Genomic DNA, 22,207 nt, shown 5'->3' with positions numbered 1-22,207 from the left:
AAATTCTATTTTTTTTTTCCTGAGGGGTTCATTAAGTGGAAATAGCCATCACGTTTATAAAAATCAGACTTTCATAGAAAACAACTGTTCATGTGCCTCATTTCAACCATTTTATTTGTAGACTCCGTTGCTGTTACGTCCAGATGGAAACGTTTGTTGTATTTAGCAAATGCATAAAAAAGAGTTTCCAAAGAGACAGTGACAAAGTTCATCGTGTAAGGATGTCTTTTCTTTAATAGCCATTAAACTAAGTAATCCAATAAACTGGCCATTTCTGAGCCATTCTGACAGTGAAGAAGTCAGCAATAAGAACCATCCAGGCAACTACAGAGGTCTGTACCGATCCTCCAGCCCCACAGCCAGCCAGGCTGTGTGTTATATTAAAAGGCAACCCACAAAAATCTCCCACGTGGCACTAAGACAGTCCAACAGATGCTAAGGATCTAGGATGAAGGTGGATCACATTGCAGTGTGAGTACTAGCTAAGCAATACCAGTAATTCATTTGGTTTTTGTGCATTTTTGGTACTAAAGGTCTAACTGCACAGCAGAAGTGCCAGGCTTAGCAAGTACATCCAGCTCTACACCTCCCTACTCCTGCGACAAAACTCTTTGGATTTCTGCCTTCTCCCGGACCACACTTGTGCAGATTTTCTCTCCAGCAGTCTTTTCACACAAGAATGACTAAGAAATTGAATATTTATAATGAAGATACAGTCTTTGCAGTTTTAAGACTCCAAAAATCTCAGCCACAAAGGAATGCATTCAGACATTCAAACACAGGCCTTTAGTTGAAGTTAAAATAATTTGAATTCCAGTGTCTGCCTGACATATATGTTGTTATAAATTCATAGAACTCCTGTTCAGAAGCTGCTAAAAGGACTGAAAGAGATCCTTTAAAGTCAAATCTGTAGCACAGCACTGTCCTGGGTTTTTTCTGTGTAAAAGTTTAACACTCCCTGTGGAACCATTTTAACAGCTTTTCTTGCGGGGTGGGAAGGGAAGGTGACATGTTTGGTGGAAAAAAAAAAAAAAAAAGCTTTAAAATTTACAAGGACGAAGAAAGATGTTGTAAGCTCAGCAGCCCTATGGTGCCCTTAAACAAAAGCTGCAGTCACTCCAGGGCTGAGCAGCAGCCCACAGTGTTTATTGCTGTTAGCACTAGCAGGTATTTGCTTCTGCCTGAGCAAGTGAATTGTAGATGTCACTTGGTGCTTCAGGCAAAAATAAAAATAAGGAATGGACTGCTAAAGAAGACTAAAAAAGGAAAGGTGGTGGTGAGCAGCAATTGCACAAAAAGCACATGGTCAGCCGTCACACTGAGGTGTTTACAGTAAGATGAAATTCAGTGTGGTTCAGAAGATACAAAAAAGGTGATAAAAAAATGAGAGAGGTGATGTAGAAAGTCTAAGAGCCTAATCCCCTGGTCAGTGTATGTTTGAAAGTTGGCAGAGGTGCAGCTGTGGAGCTGTGCAATTGTCCTGACAGCTGCTGACACTTCTCCTAAGGCTGACCTGCTCTGAAGCATGACTGCCATTTGTCTTAGAAGAATCCCGACTCTGGTTTGGTCTGTGCCCAGATGGGACTGATACTGATACACAGGCTGTATGTAGCCTGTTTCCAAGCCTTTTTAAAATAATTCAGTGTGAGTGCACTTGTTATTATAAGCAGTTGTTTTTTGTGTCACCATACAAGTGCATCTTTCTACTGAAGGTGGTATATAGTGTTGTCAGAGATTGTGTGCCCTGAATAATTCAGTGTCTAGATAGTATGGGAGTTTTAAATCTGGGCAGGGGCACTGGCAGAGCACGAAGGAAAGATGCTGTTGGACAGTCAATCCAATTGCACTGAGTTCGTCACACTTTAAAATGGATACAGTGCCACGGATGAGCCAGAGAAGCTGTGGGAGATTTGCTAAAGCCAGTGGGATAGGCTCAGGACAAACTACTCCAAGAAACAGATCCATGACAGGGAGGGGGCATTCCCTGCATCCTGTCACTCAACAGTGATAGGATGCTCAAGGCCCCATCCAACCTGGCCTTGAACACTTCCAGGGAGGGAGCATCCACAACTTCCCTGGCAACCTCTTCCAGTGTCTCATTACCCTCATAGTAAAGAATTTGCTCCTAATATCTAATCTAAACCTCACCTTTTCAACTTTTAAGCCATTGCCCCTTGTCCTTTCGCTACACACCTGTGCAAGAAGTCCTACCCTAGCTTTCTTGCAGAGACCCCCTTTAGGTACTAGAAAGCTGCTTGGACCCTTCTCTTCTCCAGGTTGCACAACCCCACCTTCCCCAGTGCATCTTCACCAGGTGCTTTTCTGATGCTGTTGATTTCATGCAGAGAATCTCAGATTCTGGGGAAATGGGGACGGTGTAATGTGCTGGAGGAAACCACAGTCTAGAAAAAGTGTTATTATTCATAATAATCTCCAGTGACTGAGATGACATGGACAACCCAATGTTCCTTTGAAGGAAGGCAATAGAGCCTTTCACATCACACTAAGGAACGATGTTACAGTTTAGGTCTCTAGCTAAGGCAGTTCTCTAAAGTATCCTGTCTCACATCTTCTTCAAACAAAAACGTGCACAGAGTTCTTGCTGAACAAGTGTGTATTTTTCCATGCCCTTCGCCAGAATCAAAAAATGGAGATGTGGTGCAAGAGGAAATCTGTGCTTCTGCCACTTGCCAAAGTAATGCCTCAAAACTGACATCGGGTTAGCAATGGCCTTTTCTGAACTTTTTAAAGCCTGTTTGTTCTTGTGGAGGGAGAAATTTCACAGATAATGCAGGTGATAAAGCACCTGTTTCTCCTTCTCCAATATGAAACCTCACAGAAAGCTATTCCTCTAAATTTTTTACAATTAACATGATTAACATGATCTATAAAGCATATTATTTAGCACTTTGCTGATTGTTCCTTCCTGCGGAATTTTGCAATATGTAAGATTCTTCTAAAAGCTTGGCTATAAATGAGGATGGGGAGAAATCATGGCAGTGGGAGGGTGTCTAGGATTTTTTGCCTAGTTCTGCAATTCTTACTGCAGTTTACAGAGAGGGAATTGGCTTGCTTTATGTGTAGTTACCGACTCAGAAAAGTACACTCTCTGGTTTTGCTGGATGCTTTGGCATCTGCTTCTGTGATTCTTCAGTCCCCTCCTGTTAGGATCTGAGGTAATTTTGCACCAAAAGACTGTGCTGTAAGACAAGTCCTGAATGTGAAGCCTGGTCTTGCCCCAGAACCTATGAGGTGAATATACGTACTAGACCACTGATGTCAGTCCAGGTAGTGTCCACTTTTGACTTTAAAAAATGTTGTTGTGTTTTGGTTTTTTGTTTTTTTTTTTTAATGGAAGTGGGTTTTAGGTTTCAAAGAAGCAGCATGAAGCTGACCACAGTAGATCAGAGGCAGTTTTTAGTATGTTCCAGCCTCAGCAAGAGTAGAGGCTGAAATGGAGCAGGACGGGGAAGGATCAGAGCCCTCATCTGCAGCCCAGATGATAGAAGAGACCTTGCCTGACACACGGAAGAAAGGTGGGATTTTTCCCCCCCCCTCCTTTCTGATTAAAGTGACTTTCTGGTGCCACAAAGCATTCTGCAATTTACTAAACCCATCTGCCCCAGGAGGCCCCAAGTCCCACAAGACCTTTGTGCCTTACGGCACTTTTCTCACTCATGGAAGACTTGGGTTGGATAAATTCAAGTCTGGTGTTAGTCCTGGAGAGCTGCAAGCCACCATCATCTTCCATATAAAATTAGCTCCAGTTGTATGTATAGTAAGAGAGATTGAACAGGTTTTCCTGGGTTTATAAGCTGCTGGGGTCAGTACCTTCTGCCTGGGTGTAGCAGCATGGCAGAAAGGAGTCCCAGTGGGTTTTGTTCTGTCTGCCAGCCATTCATTGGCAGCAAGAGCCTGGAAACTCAGTCAGGGTCAAGCAGATGTGTTTGCAGTCAGGTCAACATGGCCCAAACCTGTGAGAGATTTCAATCCCATCAATCTCATCAAAAATCACCTTCCACATTGAACATGCAGGACCTCGCCTTGGATGCTCGCCTGCCTGCTCCACACCAATCTGCTCTCCGTTTCAGTCTGCCAAATTGCTCACTCAGCAAAGGAACACTCAGATGGTAAAGGCTAAAGTATAATGAGGTAAATATTGCTCATTCATAATTGCTAAACATTGCTTGTACTTGTGACACTCAGACGGGGACATTTAGGGCATAAGAAGTTCTTTTCTTTGAAGAGCCTGTTCTTCAGTGTAACTCTAAGCAGAGCATCTACATTTACACAAAGAGCAATGCATGCTTTTGTGTTTGCTCTCTTAAATACAAGCACACCCTCTGGGGTGCTTGTGAGGGGGAGGCCCACAGTCACATCTAAGGTTCTGAATTTCTTTTGTTTACCAGTGTTTTTTTACACATGCCAAAGCAGAAAAGGTCCACATTTCTCTTACTATGCCCACCTCCCACTGCCAGAAGAGAGGGACGAGCTGCCAAGCAAGGGGAGTTGCTCTCCAATAACCGTGCCAACAATATATGAACCAAAATACACGTAGTCATAACAGCTGTAGGTGATCCAGTGCACTGATCAGGAATAATAAACACAGGACACATAACCGGGGCAGAATAGACAGTGGTTTAGTAAAGGAGCATGACACATTGCTGGCACTGGCAGCCTGGGTTTGTTTCTGATGAAGATTAAGAGAATTGGTATAACAGGAAATTGCTTTCTGCTACAAAGGGAAATCAATTGTCTTTAAATACACAACAGTGTAATTAGCAAGCCTTACTAATTGCTGCAAAGTAGAAATGTGAGTGTCCTTTGTCAGGCTGCCTTAGCCAAGAAAGTATTGTGAAAAAAACTGAAGAAGCTTTTAGAAATGAATATTTTTCTTAAGTACGTCTCCATCCCTGGAGATCCACGTGGCTGGATGAAATAGCGAGGGTGCAATAAAAATATATACTTCCCAATTTTCCCATGTGAAAGAACATTTTAAACCATCTGTTAGGCAGAGAGCTTCTCCTAGGACATGCACGGAAGAACCGGGTGGGTGCACTGAGAGCATCTGGCAAGTCCTCTCAAAGTCCAGCGAGCCACGTGAGGGCCAGTGATTGATGGCAGGATGTCCTCTGACCTGCAGAGTGCTTCCAGCACAGGATTACTGAAGGCCACAGTATGTTGCTTAAATAGGTCATGGCGTTGTTTGTGTTAATGTGCTGATAAAGAGGCAGGGAAATGGAGCTGGAAAATTCCCCAGGCAAGTCCTTGTCCTGATAAAAGGCTCTTTTTAGTGGAAAACAGAGAATACAAACCATTCCATATTCAAAGCTACCGAAGCCATCTGCATTATTTTGATGCAACCTTGATGCAAGTTTTTGTCTTGGTGGACTGATGGTGAGGGGAGACCAAGTTCACTGCCACTGCTGATGGCACCTGGAGATTCTGAGGAGAGGAAGGTGAAAGGCATCCTCTGCCCCGGAGAGGCACCCAAGCCCTTGGCATTTCTTCAGGGAGACCAAACCACTGCAGGTGATTTGCAGCCTCTTCTTGCTCTGCTGTTGCCTGGGCTCCTGTTTGGGGCCTTGGTGATACCCTATGTCTTCTCTCTCCTCTCCACACCGTGCCCTTCCAGGTAGCCTTCCCCTGCCTCAGTTTACCCACCTGTGAGCAGGGTCCACAGCATCCCTGCTGCAGGGTTTAGCTTTTTGAGGAACGTGACCCCCAAAGCCTTTCTGTGAAGCATCCTTACCTTCCCAGAAAGGCCCTTTGGAAAGCTGTCTCGGTGTTGGCCCTTCTGTGACACTTTAAAATGCCTTTTAATGTAATTTTAAGCAGACATCACGCCCTGTAACAGGTGGTTGTACTCCAACAGAAGAAAACTGCCTGAGTCCAGACCCATTTCTACCCTGACCCTAGGGGCAGGAGAACAGGCACCCAGGCTGCAGGGCAGGCAGCCAGGCTGCAGGGTTGGGTTGGGAGGCACTGATTTGCCTGCAGCCCTCTGCTTGCCCCCGCACCTCGAGGGTTAAATGTGCAGGCAGCAGCAGGCAGGGCACGGCAGGCCTCCCGGAGGAATGCAGAGGCGCCTGGGGCAGCGGTGGGGAGGAACAACATCTCCCAACCCTGTCCTACTCCCTTCCTGCAAACTTTTCCGAAGGCAGGGGCTGAGGTTTGGTCCCTCCGCCTCCACAGCATCCCTTTTAGCCGCCGGGTCCGCGGCTTTCCCACCCACAGTTTCCCTCGGGCTCCCCTCGGGTTGACTGGCACCCTCCATCCTTCCTTCTGCCACCCGACAGCTCTGGGCATCATCCTCCTGATACAGAGCACTGTGCCTGTGCAGATAAATGGCAGCTTTATTGAAAACCTCTGTTAGAAAGGTTTTTATTCCCAGCGTGATTCCACCGGTGCAGAGCTGGGGGACGCTTCCGTGCTGCCTTGCCAGAGCCCAGAGATGTGTCTGCTCCTGCACAAAGCCAGGATCCATCCTGGAAATACTTCTGCCTTGTAAATTGTTCACTGTTTATAACCTAGCACTAAAGCCTCTATTGCTTTCCGGCTAAAAGACAACAGAGCATGTACCTCGGGCATCTCAGGGTGGAGTGCATAATCCAGGAGCCTGCGGGGAATGACCTGGAGATAGCTACAGCCCCCAGGAGGGACAGGCAGCAGGGATTAGACCTGGAAATGTCCACAGAGGAATTGGTGTGCTGCCAGCCCCTGGTTCCTCGTATTGGTTTCTCTTGCAAATAATGAGTACACGATAGTTGGATAGTTTGGAAAGAAATCTAGCTATGCATTGTCACTCAGGAACCTCCTAATCGTTTTTTTCCACAAACTATACATCCCAGAGCTGTTGTCACGCCCCAAAATCTGAGGGCGTTTCCTCCCAGACAGAAAAACGATCTGGGAGGGGGGGGGGGGGGGGGAAGGCTTTCTCTGCCTCTCTCCAGCCCTCTGCAACTTGAACCCAGAGCCAAACGTGGCAGTAGGAGAGAGACAGGCGATCCCCTCTCTGCCCTCGTTCAGGACTTCCCGGTTTACCAGGGCTTTGTTCCAGCCTGCCGGTGCTTCCACCGGGATGGGGCTGAAGTCAGGGAGCACCGCTCGGGGCTGCTTCTCCCCAAATTGCTGCCTTCCTTCCTCGGCTGCCACTGCCACGTGGAGCAGGGCTGGGTTACAAGCTGTCAGCATTATTTTGCATGAGTAAATGCAGCGTGTAAGCCTTGCCCACAGGAAAAGAAAGAGATTAAATGAGCAATGCTTTTTTTTTTTTTTTTTTTTTTTTCCTTCAAGGGACAGGGTTTACAATAAATTGATTCAGTCAGGCACGTAGATTTTGGTCCATTTTTTCTACGACAGCAGTCATGGACCCCTTCATTCCTTAATAGGCATGGGCTGTAAAACTCATAGGAACTATAAAACTGGGGGACCATATCTAATCACAGCAGAAGGGGCTGCGGCTCAGCCGTGGCACTGCAGTGCCTGTCTAGCAGAAAGTTCAAGTTAATCATCTGCTCATGGGGGAGTACCCTGAGCCTCACAGATAGAACAAACCCGAGCACAGAACTTCAAAGGTATTTTGCTGCCTAACGCTGGCTGAAAGCGTTGCGAATTGCACACCCAAAACGCCCCTGAATCTCCCTTGGCTGCCGTTCCCTTCCAAAGGCGCTCGCCATCAAAGTGTCTGCTCATGCGTGCGGAGTCTGGAAGGAAGCCAAGCCCGGGGTGATGGTTCCCTACCCGAAGGGCTTCGGCAGCCTTTCCCATGTCATCCGCGGGCGCATTGACCCGCAGACAGCTGATGTGATCCTTTGGCATAGGAAGGAAATGTGCTTTACACGGCTGGCGAAGGGCAGCAGCATCCAGAGCGGCCATTGGGCACGGCGGCTGCTTCCCCTCCTTCCCTCCTGTGAGTCTGACTGTAAAGCAGCTTACAGGTGATAGATAAAAAGGAATTAAAAAAAAAAAAAAAAAAAAAAAAAAAAAAAAAAAAAAAAAAAAAAAAAAAAAAAAAGGCATGATCTGAGGGAAGTTACAGCGTCTTCCTTGGTTTGTTTGTTGAAGGCTGGAAATGGAGACATCTATTCCCAAGTACTTCTGCTCTGCCAAAGGGTTTGTGTTCCCCAGAGGTCTAAAGAGCCTCATCTTGGTGTGTTTGCAGAAGAAAAACAACCCTAGACAACAGCTGGTCTCTGAGATCTAGAGAGGAGTGTGCCTTCCCTTGATTAACTCTACATCCTTTGGTGAGGGGGAGGGAAGAAGGTGCAAGAGCAATGTGTAATTTCCTTTTCGATTGCTCTTTGTCCGCTAACATGGCCGATTCCTCCCGTGAGTGAAGCAGCAGCAGGGTTCACACTCCCATCCTCACCCACCTGCTGCTCTGTTTCCTTTCTGTCATTCTCTCAGGCCACACAAATATGGATTCAAGCAATCCATTGCTCATCAGCTGTGGATGTTGTCAAAACCAGCCTTGCACCAGCCCTTTCCAAGGATGTTCTTTGGACACTGAAGCTAATTTTTGGCATTCATCGCCCCAGCTGAGCTTAACCTCAGACTCAACAGTTTCGGTCAAGTCCCTCAAAAGTCAAGTCCCTTCTTGGTCTTGGTTGCTGGTGGACTGAGACTACACCCACCTGGCATCAAGCTTGCTGGGGATCACTGTAGCCTTTCCTGGCCACAAAATGGAAAGCAAGCCCTTTCTACTCCATCCAAAAGGGCCCTGGTACAGGCAGGGGCTTGCTGTGGTTTGCATGAGGGTGTCCAGATGCAAGTTAAACCCTCCTGAACTGCAAGGGCTTCTGCAAGGTGGGATTTAGCACCCAGGCATTCCCAGGCACCCAGTTTCTCCCAAAGTGAAACAGGGCTTGTGGGGCTTAGGCTGCAGAGGCTGTGACACCTCTTGTCCCCTCACCCCCACAGCAGAGGAAAGCTGGGAAAGGTTTGATAGATGGGATTGCTTGATAGATGGAATGTTTTCCTTACACAGTGTGAAAGCTCCAGCACAATCAATCCCTTGAAAGTTTTGGTGGGCATAGTTAGAAGCAGCACAGGGTGGGGTTCCCCTTCCCTGACTCCTGGGGAAGCTCCACGACTACACTTCTCCCTCCACCGGGACTCTCACCCTCCTGCCTTCCCTGGAAACCTTCTCTAACCCTGTGCTGTGGCTGGACTAACTTTTGTGAGTACAAAGTTTATCAGTTTATGGGCTCCAGTTCAAGCTTAAGGCAGTTGCTGCTGGCATGAGCCTCTTGGTCCTGCTTGGAGCCTCTTTGGAGGCTATAAACCAACATGCAGGTTGCTTTGATAGAAGCCAGGCACCTTTTCCAGGAGCCAAAACTCACTGGAAGAGCCAAGCTACTTTAGCTATGGCCTCAGTTGCTCAGCAGAGCTTCTGTAAAGGAGCTGGTCAAAAAGGGAAGAGGATTAGAGGATTTTTTTTTTCCCTGACACATTTTGGTCACAGACAAATTCGAGATTATTAAAGGCAGTGAAATTTCCACATTCCTTAAGATCTGGCCCTACCTCCTGGAGCCTGGAAGAGAATAAAAAAACCCCAAGTCCCGGGAATGCAGGACACATGCCTGGGCCCGTAGGATCAACTGCATCTGTCCATTTACTCAGCTCCTCACAAACCAACCTCCCCCCTCAGCCCGGCAGAGATCCCATCGCAGACCCCCAGCCTCTGAGCCCCCCTAAGCTGGGTTTTGCCATAAAAACTTCGCAGCAAGAGGCTGGGACGCAACATATAGAATTACAAAGATTTTTTTGTTAATGCTCATGAGGTATCCCCTTCACATGGAGGCTCCCTGGATGCGGTTGTACAGATGATTCTTGCACTCCTCAAGTGTTCTGGTACAACTTCATTTGACCAATTGCTACTTAACACCCACATTCCACTGTCTTACAAAGCAGCTGTAATTTTATGATGTCATCATCCATCTGCTTCTTGATACAGAGTCTTGCTACCATTACTTACCTATGAGGCCAGATAAGGGGAGGGTTTCACAGGCATTTTGTAGGGCTTGGGATGCTGGTGTTGCCTCAGGAGCCCAGGAGTACCCTTTATTCTTCAGGGTGGGTGCTGTCTTTCTTGCAACTTGATGGGGTCTTAGGCAGCATACAGTGTAAAAAGCAAAATAATACCTATATACATGAAGTGTGTATATACTGTGTATATAAAGTTTATACAATCGAAAAATCATAGAATTGTTTCAGTTGGAAAAGAACTTTAAAGAGTTAAGCTATTACCCTGCCAAGTCCATCACTAAAACCATGTCCCCAAGCATCACATCTCCAACACATCTTTGAACACCCCAAGGATGGCGACTCTACCACTTCCTTGGAGAAGCCCGCTCCAGTGCCTGACCACCCTTCCACTGAGGACGTTTTTCCTTCCTTAATACCCAATCTAAACCTCCCCTGGGACAACCTGAGCTAGTGCCCTCTTCTTCTGTCACTTGGCTCAAGAGACCAACACCCACCTCGCTACAGCAACCCCCCCGTCAGCCATAAGATCCCCCCACCTTAGCATTGCCCCCCAAGTCTTCCCTGACAACGCCTACGCGGGACATCGCGCGCTTTTTCCTTTTTTTTAAAATTTTTTAATTTTTTTTTTTCACGCGTTACGTCACCAGACCCCCATATGACGTATGGCGGCAGCCGGGCGCGAATGGGGGCGTGGACTGGGGCGCGGCCAAGAGACGGGGGGCGGGAGGATGCCTCCTCCTCTTGGTCCACGCCCCCGGCGTGGACGGGCGCGGCGGGCCGGAGCCATCGGAGGGGCCGGTAGTGCCGTGAGACCGGCGGGAAGGAGGAGGAGGAGGAGAAGGAAAGCGGAGGGCTCAACCCTCCGAAGCCGGGCGGCAGGATGGAGAAGTACGACGACTTGGGTCTGGAAGCCAGCAAGTTCATCGAAGATCTCAACATGTACGAGGCCTCCAAGGACGGTCTCTTTCGGGTGGACAAAGCTGCCGGCAACAACCCCGAGTTCGAGGAGACCAGGCGGGTCTTCGCCACTAAAATGGCCAAGATACACCTCCAGCAGCAGCAGCAGCAGCAGCAGCAGCAGCAGGAGATGCTAATGGCCACCCTAAACGGAGGGGCCACCTTCAACCCCCCCCGGCCCAGCCCGCCACTGGCACGGGGTGCCAAGCCACCCCCAGCCTCCACCGCTGAGGGGCCACGGGCCAGGCCGTACGATGGAGGGGAGCGTGGCTTCGGCGAGAGCGGGGTGCGTGCCGAGGCTCCAGGGAGCCAGGCCGGGCGCCGGAGCTGGGAAGCGGAGCCGGACAGGATCCCCAGGGCCGGTGTCTCACGGGCTGGCGTGGGGCACGGGGAGCAGCGTGCTGGCAGTCCCGGTGACCCTCAGCCCTGGGGGCAGCAGAACGGCGGCGAGGGCAAGCGGGGCAGCGGGGAGCAGAGGTCCTCCTCCTCCTTCACACATGCCTGGACCCCTCAAGCACCCTTAGCGGGGACGGAAGAGGGGGCACCGGGGGCCCCGGCACAGCAGAGGTCCTCCTCCTTCTCAGCCTCCTCGGTGCAGCCTACCCGGGGCTTTTCAGGCCCTGCTGAGCCCTGCGGTCCCCGGGCTGGAGGAGATGGCATCCCTCTGTGGTACCGGGGGGGCCCGCAGTCCTTCCCCTCCAGCTCCCTGCCCGCCGCCCCGAGCGCGGACTACCAGCACACCACTGCTCACGCTGGCCCAGCTGGCCACTTCGTAGCCCACGGCCAAAACCACCGGCCCAACGGCAGCGGCACCAGCCCTGAGCCACCGGGCTCCTCACGCCCGGCCTCGTACAGGCCGACAGCTCCGGATGCTCCACAGCCGCCTTTATACGAGGGCACGAGTGCCCCGCGGTCGGACAGCAGGAACCCCGAGAGCTCCAGCACGGCGAAGGTGAAGCTGCCCTGCCAGACCCTCCTTCCGCAGGCGGAGCAAGGGCCATCGGCGGCCGAGCTGAAGCTGGAAGCACTGACCCAGCGCCTGGAGCAGGAGATGGATGCTCGGCCGAAGGCTGATTACTTCGGTAAGGAGCCGGACCGCGGGTCAGCGTGAAAATGGTTCGTTGCCAAGTGTCAGTGCAGGGGTTTGCACCTGCAGGGTTGTGTGTCCCTGTGTGCCTGCTTGGTTGTGCTTTTGCAGTTGCCTGGGCAGGGGTGCGCTTGTGTGTATTGTTACTTAACTTTTATTTCTTACAGTTCGTCCTCCTGTGATGCTTTTTTTTCTTAAATCTGACCTCTTGAAGCAAGTGATAGTGTAACCGCTTTGGGGAGGACAGCTCTGAGAAAAATCTGGAGCAGCATCTTTTAAAGTGCCTTTGGTAGCAAGCAGGGAGGCACTTAACTTTTCTTGACAGTACTGCTGTTTCTCCCGTGTCTTAAAAGCATGTCTGTGGCCCGACCACGTGTGAGCAGGAAGGCTTCAGCCTGCGGAGGAGTCACGCCTGTGTATGGTGCAGGCATGGAGGATGGTGCTGAGCTTTGGGGGGGAGGCTGTTGCAGGTATCCCTCGGCATGAACCTCCTTTTGGGGGGGGAGGAGGAACGGCAGCCTGTTGTCCTTGCAGGATCTCTTGAAGAAGAGGTGCTTGAGGATGGGAAGGTTGGTGGATTTCCCCTTGCCCCCTAGGCGCTGGTCCCTGTCATCCCTGAAAGGATCAGTGTGTCCTGAAGATGGCAGAAAAACAGGCGGTAGCATCACTTTCCTGAGTGCTCCCTAAGTCTTGGGTGGGTGAGTAGTTCAGACTGCCACCAGAGGTTATTGCCAGTGCTTGGCAGTGGAAAGGGACCACTTACATGTGAGGATCTCCCAGCGGGAATGGTAAATGTCCTGCTGGATTAAACTGATTTACTGCCTCGGGATGGCAGAAGGTCAGGGGCAAATCGAGCGTTTCCTTTCCCTGCCACGCCACTTTGCAATTTAATAGCAGATGAGATAATTCAGCTTTTGGGAGAAGGAAGCCTGGCGTTGCTGGGAAGGCTGAGAGCTCTGCAGTTAACTGGTGACCAGAGCAGGTCTAGTGTATGGATTTTCCTCATGATTTGAGAAGCAGGGACAAATTAAACTCTCCAACCTGGTGCAGAGTTATGGTTTGCATCTCAGGCTGCACAGGTGCTGTTGCACAGGGTCCTGTCAGGTGGAGTCAGTGGGTGGCTGAGTGGTGGTCTGCACACTCATAAGCAGCCCCAGGCTTCACTCCAAGCTTTGGGAATGTAGCTGGAGGGACCACCAAGTGCTCAGTTGCAAATGCATAAAAAAATGTGTTTCTTGGCATCAAGCAGTGGTACTCACCCACAGAGAACTGTGCTGGGATTGTATCTCTCAGGATATGAGACTGGATTCATCCCTGTAGTGGGGCAGAGGTGTTTTTGTTCTGTCTCAGGAAAGTGATGCTACAAATTGCTGTAGTTGGAGCATTTTGGCTGGAAAATGTGTTTGGGTGCTTTCTGTCCCTTTGGGGCAGCACACTGTTTGAATGAGCTCAGGGAGCCATGTGGAGGGCTGAACACTCTGACAAGGAGCTGATAAGGAGGATGGGGCTAGGGAAGCAGTCTTGTGGGAGGCAGTGCTTCAAAATAGGAATATTTTGCTGGAGGTAGCATTTAGCTCCACTGGAGAGATGTCCAGTGGTCTCTTTGACAGCCCCTGCTGCATGCATCTTCTCTTCATGGGGCAGGCAAACCAGCTGGCTCACACCTCATCCAAAATGGGCATGGGGTGAGAAAGCAGAGGGGCATGATCAGTGGTTAGATATTTTTTTTTAAATGTTTTTTTCACAAAATTGGCAGTAGTGCCAGGGGGAGGCTTTCAGCCCAGGGGAAATCTGTAGTAGCAGTAGTAATTCTGGCACCATGGAGAGTCCTGCTGGTAAGGTAGGTGAGTTACCCAGGAGCCCTGGGGGGGGGAGGAGAGGTGTAGGCTGCCTGGTTCCCAGTGAGGTCTTTTGATGTCCTCCTGTCTGTTTTATACCAGGGCATGTACTGTCTGAGAAATAGGGGAAGGAGGAGAGGTAGAAGGAAAAATGAAACGCTGCAGTCATGGCAGAGGAAAAAGTAATGTTTTGTGGAGCCTGCACTCTGTGAGGAAGGCTCAACAGAGCTGCCCTTTGGAGGACCAAGGAGGAAGAAAGAACAAATAGCAAGGTGTTTTAATTATATACCTCCCCCCTCTTTCTTTCTCACTTTTATTTTCAGTTTTCCACAGTTACTTTCTTTGGAGGAGTAAAGAATCCAGCTGGTCCTTTGAATCTGTCTTTGCTATGCCATAGCCTCAAGCTGGCAAACTTTAGGATGGAAAATAAATACTATTATGCAATAGTGATAAGAAGGATCAACAGTGTGTTTTGTTGCAGACTTTCCACCAGTGAAGGGAAGTTTAATGCAGCAGCTTTACAGTGTATGGGAGCCAGGAAATGAAACTAAGACTGTGCAGATGATCAAAGTGTGTTATCAAAAATGCTCTTAGCTGCCCTAATTCTGGGTGCTGCTTTTATAACTCGGGGATTTTTTTAACATGAGACTGTCTGTCTTGGTAACATAGATTCTTTCAGTCTGTCTCAGTCTGGACCATGTATTTCCCATGAACAATTTGACTGCAGCAAAGGAGCTGCTTTTCCCTTCACTACGTGAAATTGGATGTAAATTAGAGTCCATAAAAGGGTAAGTAGGCATAATGTAGGTAGGATGCTCTGCTGAGGAGTGACAGACAGACTGGTTATCTGTCAGCACCAGCTTGCTGTACAAAATCCATTTGTCTGCTCAGAGTGTGAGTATCAAATGAAAGGAAAGAAGCAAACAAAGCCAAGAGTTTTCTTGTTTAAGTAGTGGTCTATGTGTGACCACCGTGGGCTGCAGGTGTCTCTGGAGGAATTTGTGTTCTTCAACAGTGCTTTTGAAGTGCTGACTTGATTCATGTGGGCTGTCAAGGAGGACTTAGGGAGTTTCAAGTATCATCCAGGTCTTACGCCTAGGGAGGAAAATCCTAAAATTGCTTCCTGGAGAGGCTGATTGCCACTGCAGCTGAGGAGGAGCCCCAGGTCCCAGGAGGGGCAGCTGGAAGCCAGCTTTGGTTGTATTTGGATTTTTGGTCTACCATATCCAGGGAACATCCGGGAACAGCATGCCCTAATCCCATGGGTTTTGCAGGGCTGCCAGGAAAAAAAAAACAACAAAACCCAAAAAACCAGCAACAAAACAAACAAGAATATTAATTAAATAGGAGTGATTGAAGGAGTTGTGACTCCTCTGCTAGCATCACCCAGTGCAGATGTTGCAGGTTAGGTGAGGCAGCACCATCCTGATGACTGGTGCTGGAGGAGTTTTCAGGTGAGAGCTGGGCAGGTACACACCAAAACAAGCATCTGTCTGTGCTGGCTGGAAGTGACCTGGTAGGAGATAGGCCTGGCTGAGAGGCATTAAAGTCTGCAGGGAGGTTTTGCAATTCATTTTAGCAAAACCTGTGGTACCATGCAGTACCATGGTCTGTGGGCACAGATGGGTGCTTTTAGAGATGTAACTTGTAGCATCACATTTTTTACCAGTCCTTATTTCAAATAGCTAGATGGAAGTCTCCATCTGATGAGGACTGTCTACACCCTTACCAAGACCTTTTTAAAAAACTTTTATAAATGATTTTCTTGTTATAATCATTTCTTAGGGGTTGAGATCTGCATTCTTCCCTTATTATTTCAAGCAGAGCTGATAAGCTACAGGTATTTTAGGAGGGCCCTGGGCATCTTGTTTTGCAGAAAAATGCTGGGATGCTTCCCAGCATTCAGGCAGAGAAGATCTTGCAGTGAAATCTGCAGATTTTTTTACCCCTTGGAAGGAGCAGAGCAGTAGCCACGTTGCTGAAACCCTGTGGAGACCTGGAAGCCCAGCACCTTTGAAGGGGTCTGATCAGCTCGAAGGCCAGCAGTGCTCTTTCAAAATCTTGTGCATAGTGAAGTTAAGCATTTCACTGCTGGCAGAACCACAGTTCATTTGTTCACACCTGGAGGGTTTACCAAACCCTGCTGCTGGTGGTGCACCAAGATGCTTCGCTGGCCATGAGGATAATTTCAGAGCTTCTGAGTGGTTGAAATGAAAGTTCTTTTGAGTTTTGTTTTGTTTGTGGGTGGTGATAGCTGTCTTGTTTCCCCTGGGAGCAGAGGCATCCATCACTGCTTGCTCCTGGGGGAGCACTGTGGATGCAAGGAGATGACTGCCTTCAGCAGAGGGGAGCAGGGTCCTGCTGGAACAAGGAATGTGGTGGAACAAGGAATGCTGGAAGGATGGTGACACGTGGAGTAGTGAGTGTGTGAAGATTGCAAAGCTTATCTCACTGCAAGGAACCAAGCAAATAAGTGTTTGCCTGGGATATGGCTCTTCAAGATTGCAGCAGTGTGTGTGTCTCCTCCCTTCCTCCTGGGAGCTCAGCTGGGTTTGCAAGCTAAGGGAAAATGTACTGAAGGGAAAGAAAAGCGAGGACTAAAAGGACACGTGAGCCTCATTCATTTGGCACTGGAATTAATGTCATCTCTGACATCTCTTTAAGGTATCTGAAGTGTCACTGATGCGAGTTTGATGGCATTTTTGTACTTTGCTGACAGTGCACAACTGTGAACAGTAAAGTCTGGAGGGTCAAGAACCTGGCTTGCAAAAATGGTCCAGAAGAAATGCATTTATCAGCTCTGTGGTTCTTTGGGCAGGGAGTACTTCTATATCTTTGCTGCCATTGAGTGACAACCCAGTCATTCAGTGGTGAACAGGACCACACTGCCAGGTCTTCCAGACAGTTGATCTCACATGAGCTTCCAAATGTCCTTGAAATCAACTCTCAAGCAAGTGTGATTTCACAATAATGGGTAACAGCACAGTGGGGCACACAACAATTGTCTTGGTTAAGGTGAGCCATGGTGTGGTGGCATCAGGTTTTGGGGAAGGTCTGAAGTAAAACCTGAAGAATTAAGCATGGGTATGACAAGGTGAAGTCTTTTTTTTTTTTTTTTTTTTTTTTTTTTTTTTTTTTTTTTCCAGCCTATAGTGTTTGAAAAATGTGTGTGTAAGTGGAAAACTTGGTTCTTCTGGAATAAATAGATGGGTCAGGAACACAGAAGCTGTATTCTGCCAGGCAACAGCAGGGTCTACTTTTGGATTAGTTGCCTGCGTGTCTGGGCAGATGGGAAAGATGATACCAGAGATATTTACATGCAAAGGCTCTAGTGGTTTCTTCCAAATGCAACTGAGGGTTCTTCAGCATAAATCCAGCCTCCTGTAAAGAAGGGGGCAAAACACAGTTACTCATGATGGAGTAATGAGTAAGCTGAGTAATGAGTAATGATCAAGCTGATCATGGAAATGTGGCTTGCATGGAGTAAGCGGAAGGTGAAGGACAGACATATTCCTCTGAGTGTGTTTTCTGGGTTAGCTACAGATGCAGACACAAACAGCCCTCTCCCGGCACTGCATTCCTGTTATCCAGTCCTGGATTGATGTCACAAGGAAATCTCACCATTGAAGAAGCACAGCAGCACATTTCAGCCTCTAAAGCGTCAGCCCTTAGCAATCCCCACCAGGAACATGTGTAGAGAAACTTGGTTGTCCTGGCTGCTACTCAGAACAGGGATGCTGCTGAAAAGAAGGGGAATGCTGCTGGAAAGACCCCACCACTGTGTTTTTGGTTTGCAGATAGGTGATGCCTGGCATGTGGAAATAAACCATACCAGCGAGTCCCAGAAAATGCTGATATTCAGCATGGTTTGCATTGAATTTTTAGCGAGCGGGGTATAGCGAGTAACTGAGTTCATTCTGGTGAGTGTGAAATAGCAACACTTAGAGGAGAAAACATCTCTGAAGTCTTTGAGTCTGGCGGTAAGTGGAAATGCACTTGTTGAACTTGGAGGGTGGGACTGACATTTCAGATTGGGTGCCAGGCTCACTTTCATTTCTGAAAGCCCTTGAGGTCTGCAACAGGCCTGTTTGATCTCGTGAGGTGAGGCTATTCCCAGTCATCTCCTTCCTTTGGGTTTGCAGTGTGGAGATGGAGCCCGGCGAGCTCTGGGCCGTGGCTCACAGGGCATAGTTTGGGTCCCAGCTCTGCCCCAAAGGTCCCTTTGTTCAGGCTCTCAGCTGCAGCACAGGCGGTTGCTTGCCTCATGATGCAAAAGGGAACAGAGATTTCTTTGTTGTCCGGGCCCAGGCTGCCATGCCTGCAGAAATTGAGCCGAAATCAGCAATTTCCATCCCTTTCCTTTTTCCAGATCTGGGTCCCATTCTGCCCGAGCGCTCCAGTGTGGATTTACCGGTGCCGCACATGGGAGGTGCTTTGGACTTGTCATCCTGGTGGCAAGAGAGAAGTCTTTTTCATTTCTCCCTAACAGTGCTCTAATAACATAATCTGAGGTTAAAAGCTGTAATTTAGGAGAGGATATCTGCTCATACTGGTGCTTGCATAAGGGCTGGTTACGTGCAGGAAAGTGACCAAGTGCAGGAGTCGGGCATCTTGCTGAGCTGTGGCTGCTCAGGATCCCTCTGCTTCAAGCTGAGGACAGAAAATTTTTGCTAAAAGCTGCACTATGCCAAGAAAATTACCCAGAGCTGCTGACTAGTGTCAGTGGCATGTGGGGCTGGACTGCTGGTGCTGACATTTTAACTCCACACTTTGGCTAGCAGAAAGCACACTCAGCATTGTTTTTGGGAAGCAGTGGTGGGAGCTGGCGTGGGGCAGGGTGCAGAGCCCGTTTTGTGGTGGGATGGGGTTGGAAGTCCTCTGAGCTGCACTGCCTTCCATCAGGCTGGCTTCACACACACGACTGCCTGCCCTCAGCAACAGGTATTGCTTTTTCCTTGCATTGCTTAAGCCTGAAGAACAGGATCATTGTGGCCGCAGGGAGCGAGCAGCAAAAAAACCCAAAAAACAAAAAAACAAAGAAGTGCAAAGGGAAAATCAATAAACCCCTCCTTTTTTTTGCCCTTTCAGGCCAGGTGTGCTGAGAGTCAGAGATGAAGGCTGAAGTATGTTGCTTAAAGTACATGGGAATATTATATTTGGAAGATGCAAGGACTTATTTCTAGAATAATTCCAATTGCTACTGAGATTTAATTGGCTTTCAAGTAAAATTTAGCAGATACAAGTAAAAACAAACTAGACACAGATTTGCCAGCTGACCAGTTTGCAGTTGCCAGTCTTGTCACAGGACATCTATAAATATTTGTTTCATGGCTGGTTATTACATAATTGGGTAATTTAGAACATTATAGTTTTTACAGACAACATTGTCAATTTATTTCAATATAATATTGTAATAATTTAATATATTAATTCTATAATTTTATTTTCTGTGCTTTAAGGGCCTAAGTATTTAGTAAGTGGACAAAAGGGTTAAGCATGTACTGATAGAAAGGGGGAAGGATGGTTTGGGTGGTCAAGGAGTGGGAGGTGGAGGACTGTTTGGGGAAGGTTGGAAGAGCATGGGCAGCTTCTGCAGGATCCAGGATCTCTCCAGACTGTCTGTCCCTTTGAGGAAAACACAGGCAGTGCCTGGACTCTGAATCTTAGATGCGATATGCAGGAGACAGCAGAGGTAATTTCTGCCCTCTGTGGGATTTGTGTTAGGGTATTTTATAGTGTTTTTAGATGCCTGCCAGCATCTTCACCATGCAGTGCATCTGCCTGCAGATGCTGTGCCTTCTACCCTCCTGCCTGGCTCCTTTCTGGAGCCTGTCACCGGGCTCCTTTCTGGAAAGAAGCAGAGTCCAGAGCATGTTGTTGAAATCAGAGCATGTTGGTGATTTTTTCTGGAGCAGACACTCATTGGCATGCAGAAGGGAAAAATGCAGCACTTCAGTGTAATAAATACATCAGTTCTATAAAGAGCCCTGGTGGATGTCATGGAAAGAAGGCTTTGAGCAGCAGAATCAGCAGGTAGTATGCTCTCAAAACTTTCCATTGTAGCTGGGAGGGATATTTGTGAGGTAGTTGTTTGCTCTTGTCTCAGGAGACTGCACAGCATCTCAGGCTGCCACTGAATGTGTTCCTGAGAGAACGCATCCACTTGAAAAGCCAAATTTTCTTATCCCTCTCCTCTCCTCTCCTCTCCTCTCCTCTCCTCTCCTCTCCTCTCCTCTCCTCTCCTCTCCTCTCCTCTCCTCTCCTCTCCTCTCCTCTCCTCTCCTCTCCTCTCCTCTCCTCTCCTCTCCTCTCCTCTCCTCTCCTCTCCTCTCCTCTCCTATTTTCTATTCTTTTTTATTCTTTTTTATTCTTTTTTATTCTTTTTTATTTTTTTTTTCTGTAATGTCTGCATGATTTGGTTTTTTCTTTCTTAAGAGGTTTCTTTCAATAAATAACCAAGATAAATGTGCTTGGTTTGAAAAGAAACAGCAAGTTGTGCTAACTTGGTGCCAGCCTGGTGGCTGGTGTGGGCCCAGGGCCAAGCTAGTGTTTCAGTTCAAGTCACCTTTGGACAAAACGGAGTAATTAATTATTCTCTGCAGCCTTCTCTCCAGATTTGTGTCAGTTTTGGACTCTGGCTCTGGGTTCAGTGGGAGTTGGAGCAGTTCTGTAACAGCTTTCAGTGCACTGATGGAGTGCACGCAGGCAGCCGCAGCAGGGACAGCCAGGTCTGCTCTGAGGAAATAAAGTATCTGCTTTTCAGCAGATCCTGCAAAGGGCTCCCGAGTGTTTTTTATCCTCGTAGGGTGGAAACTGATGGCTACAGCTATTGGCTGGAGGAAGAAATTCTTAAACACATTAACCAGCCTGGGACTGCCAGCGTGGTGCTCTCCGAGTTGGGAGTGACTTTTCAGTGCTGTCGTAAGGATGTTGGATTTCTTCCCTAACTTTCACCAGACCTTTCCAATTACTCCATAGCTTGTGGGGCCCCAAAAGAAGTGAAGTTTTGTTAACCACGGCGTGACTAAGGATCTCCAGTGGGATGGTGCTGTCCCTCTTCTTGGGACAGTAGTAGAGAGGTGTGACTGACAGGCACTTCCCCAGGGTGTTGGAACAGTGGTGGAAGGAGGCCTGGATGTGAAGTCACCTCCACAGGGTCGCTGAGGAACAGAAGTACAGTTTCTGTTTGGCCTTCACACTGCCTTTTTTGGGCAGATCGCAAACATGGATTAAAGTTGCTCATTCAGAGATCGTTAAAGGGTGATGCTGCTTTAAAATTTCTGAAGTGAGTGAACTTGTTCGGTGTGTCATTTTCCCTGGACAAGGAATTTCTCTCCCCAGCCAATAATAATGGCTTTGGGCATCCTCACTGAGTTTCTCCCTATAAGGTGGAGGAAGTGGCTCCTGATAGTGGGTGCTGTCGAGGCTGTGAAACTGTTGTCACTTCTTACTCTGTTATCAAAATAATTTCATGTGTAAATGTGGTGAGTTTTGAGAGACCTTAGGTGAACATACAACACTTCATGAAGCTGCAGTGCTAAAGTCTTCCCTCTGTGGTCCCTCCCCACCACGACCACCGTGCATCTGGCCTCTTGCCACCATTCCCAGCCCTGATCAGATAGGTCTGTGCCTAGAGGGTCTCAGTGGCTTCTTCTTGAGGTGGAAATCCTTATTCTAAGCTGTTTGCCTAGCTTGGGTTTCAAGTTGGAGACCCATGTTGGGGGGCCAGTGCTGCTGGAAATGTGCTTGGCTGTTCTGTCAAGAGACTGAGCTGAACTGCTGAGCACAGTCATCTTCTCCCTCCTCTGGAACTCCAGAGCTTATCCTGATCTTTTGGTGATGGTGGTGGCAGGAAAGCCTGGGTGTGAGGAACAACTTGGACTTGCACCTGGAACAGCTTATAGCCAGAAGCTATGTGTGCTGGCCCTGACTCTCCTTCACCCTGTGGGCCACCTGAGAGTCAGCTCCCCTTGGTTGATGGTGCTGCCACCACCATGTATCCTCTCCTTAAAAATTACTTCTTTCTTGCCTTGTCCTGCTAGAAGAATGTTTGGCAGGATACATGGTCTGTGGGCAGTGTGTATGTTGGGTGTCTCTGTTCAGGTGTGGCTGACGGAGGAAAAAGAGGGAGGCATCAGGTAGTCAGCCCAGCTCTGTTTGAATGGGAAGTCCTTAGGGCTTTCAGCAGATGTGAGCGAGGTCTGAAATCAATGACGATGTAAAGGAGCTTAGTAAAGATATGTGTTTTACTCACATCCTTTGCAACCAACAAGCTTATTTTATGCAATAAATAGCAGAGAATACTGGTCTGTGAACAGCCATGAGCACCACTTAT

The 22,207-nt window shown here is 48.3% G+C and overlaps 1 protein-coding gene across 2 annotated transcripts in view; it reads left to right on the top strand.

Annotated features, from left to right (window-relative positions):
• The first annotated feature begins 10,736 nt into the window (after positions 1 to 10,736).
• Positions 10,737 to 22,207, top strand: part of LIMD1 (LIM domain containing 1) — a 36,232-nt gene continuing 24,761 nt past the window's right edge. The window contains exons 1-2 of one of the 2 annotated variants that reach the window (XM_071735857.1): positions 10,737 to 11,424; positions 11,515 to 12,029. In XM_071735857.1, coding sequence (XP_071591958.1) covers positions 10,871 to 11,424; positions 11,515 to 12,029 — 1,069 coding nt within the window. In that variant the 5' untranslated portion in view covers positions 10,737 to 10,870. Of the gene's footprint in view, positions 12,030 to 22,207 lie in introns of both variants that reach the window. The other variant, XM_071735856.1, reaches the window with a different exon arrangement.

Source organism: Heliangelus exortis, chromosome 2, assembly GCF_036169615.1.
Source record: "Heliangelus exortis chromosome 2, bHelExo1.hap1, whole genome shotgun sequence".
In the NCBI taxonomy this organism is placed as follows: Eukaryota; Metazoa; Chordata; class Aves; order Apodiformes; family Trochilidae; genus Heliangelus; species Heliangelus exortis.
Note: the sequence above shows the minus strand (reverse complement) of the source record. Positions and strands in the feature narration are given on the sequence as shown.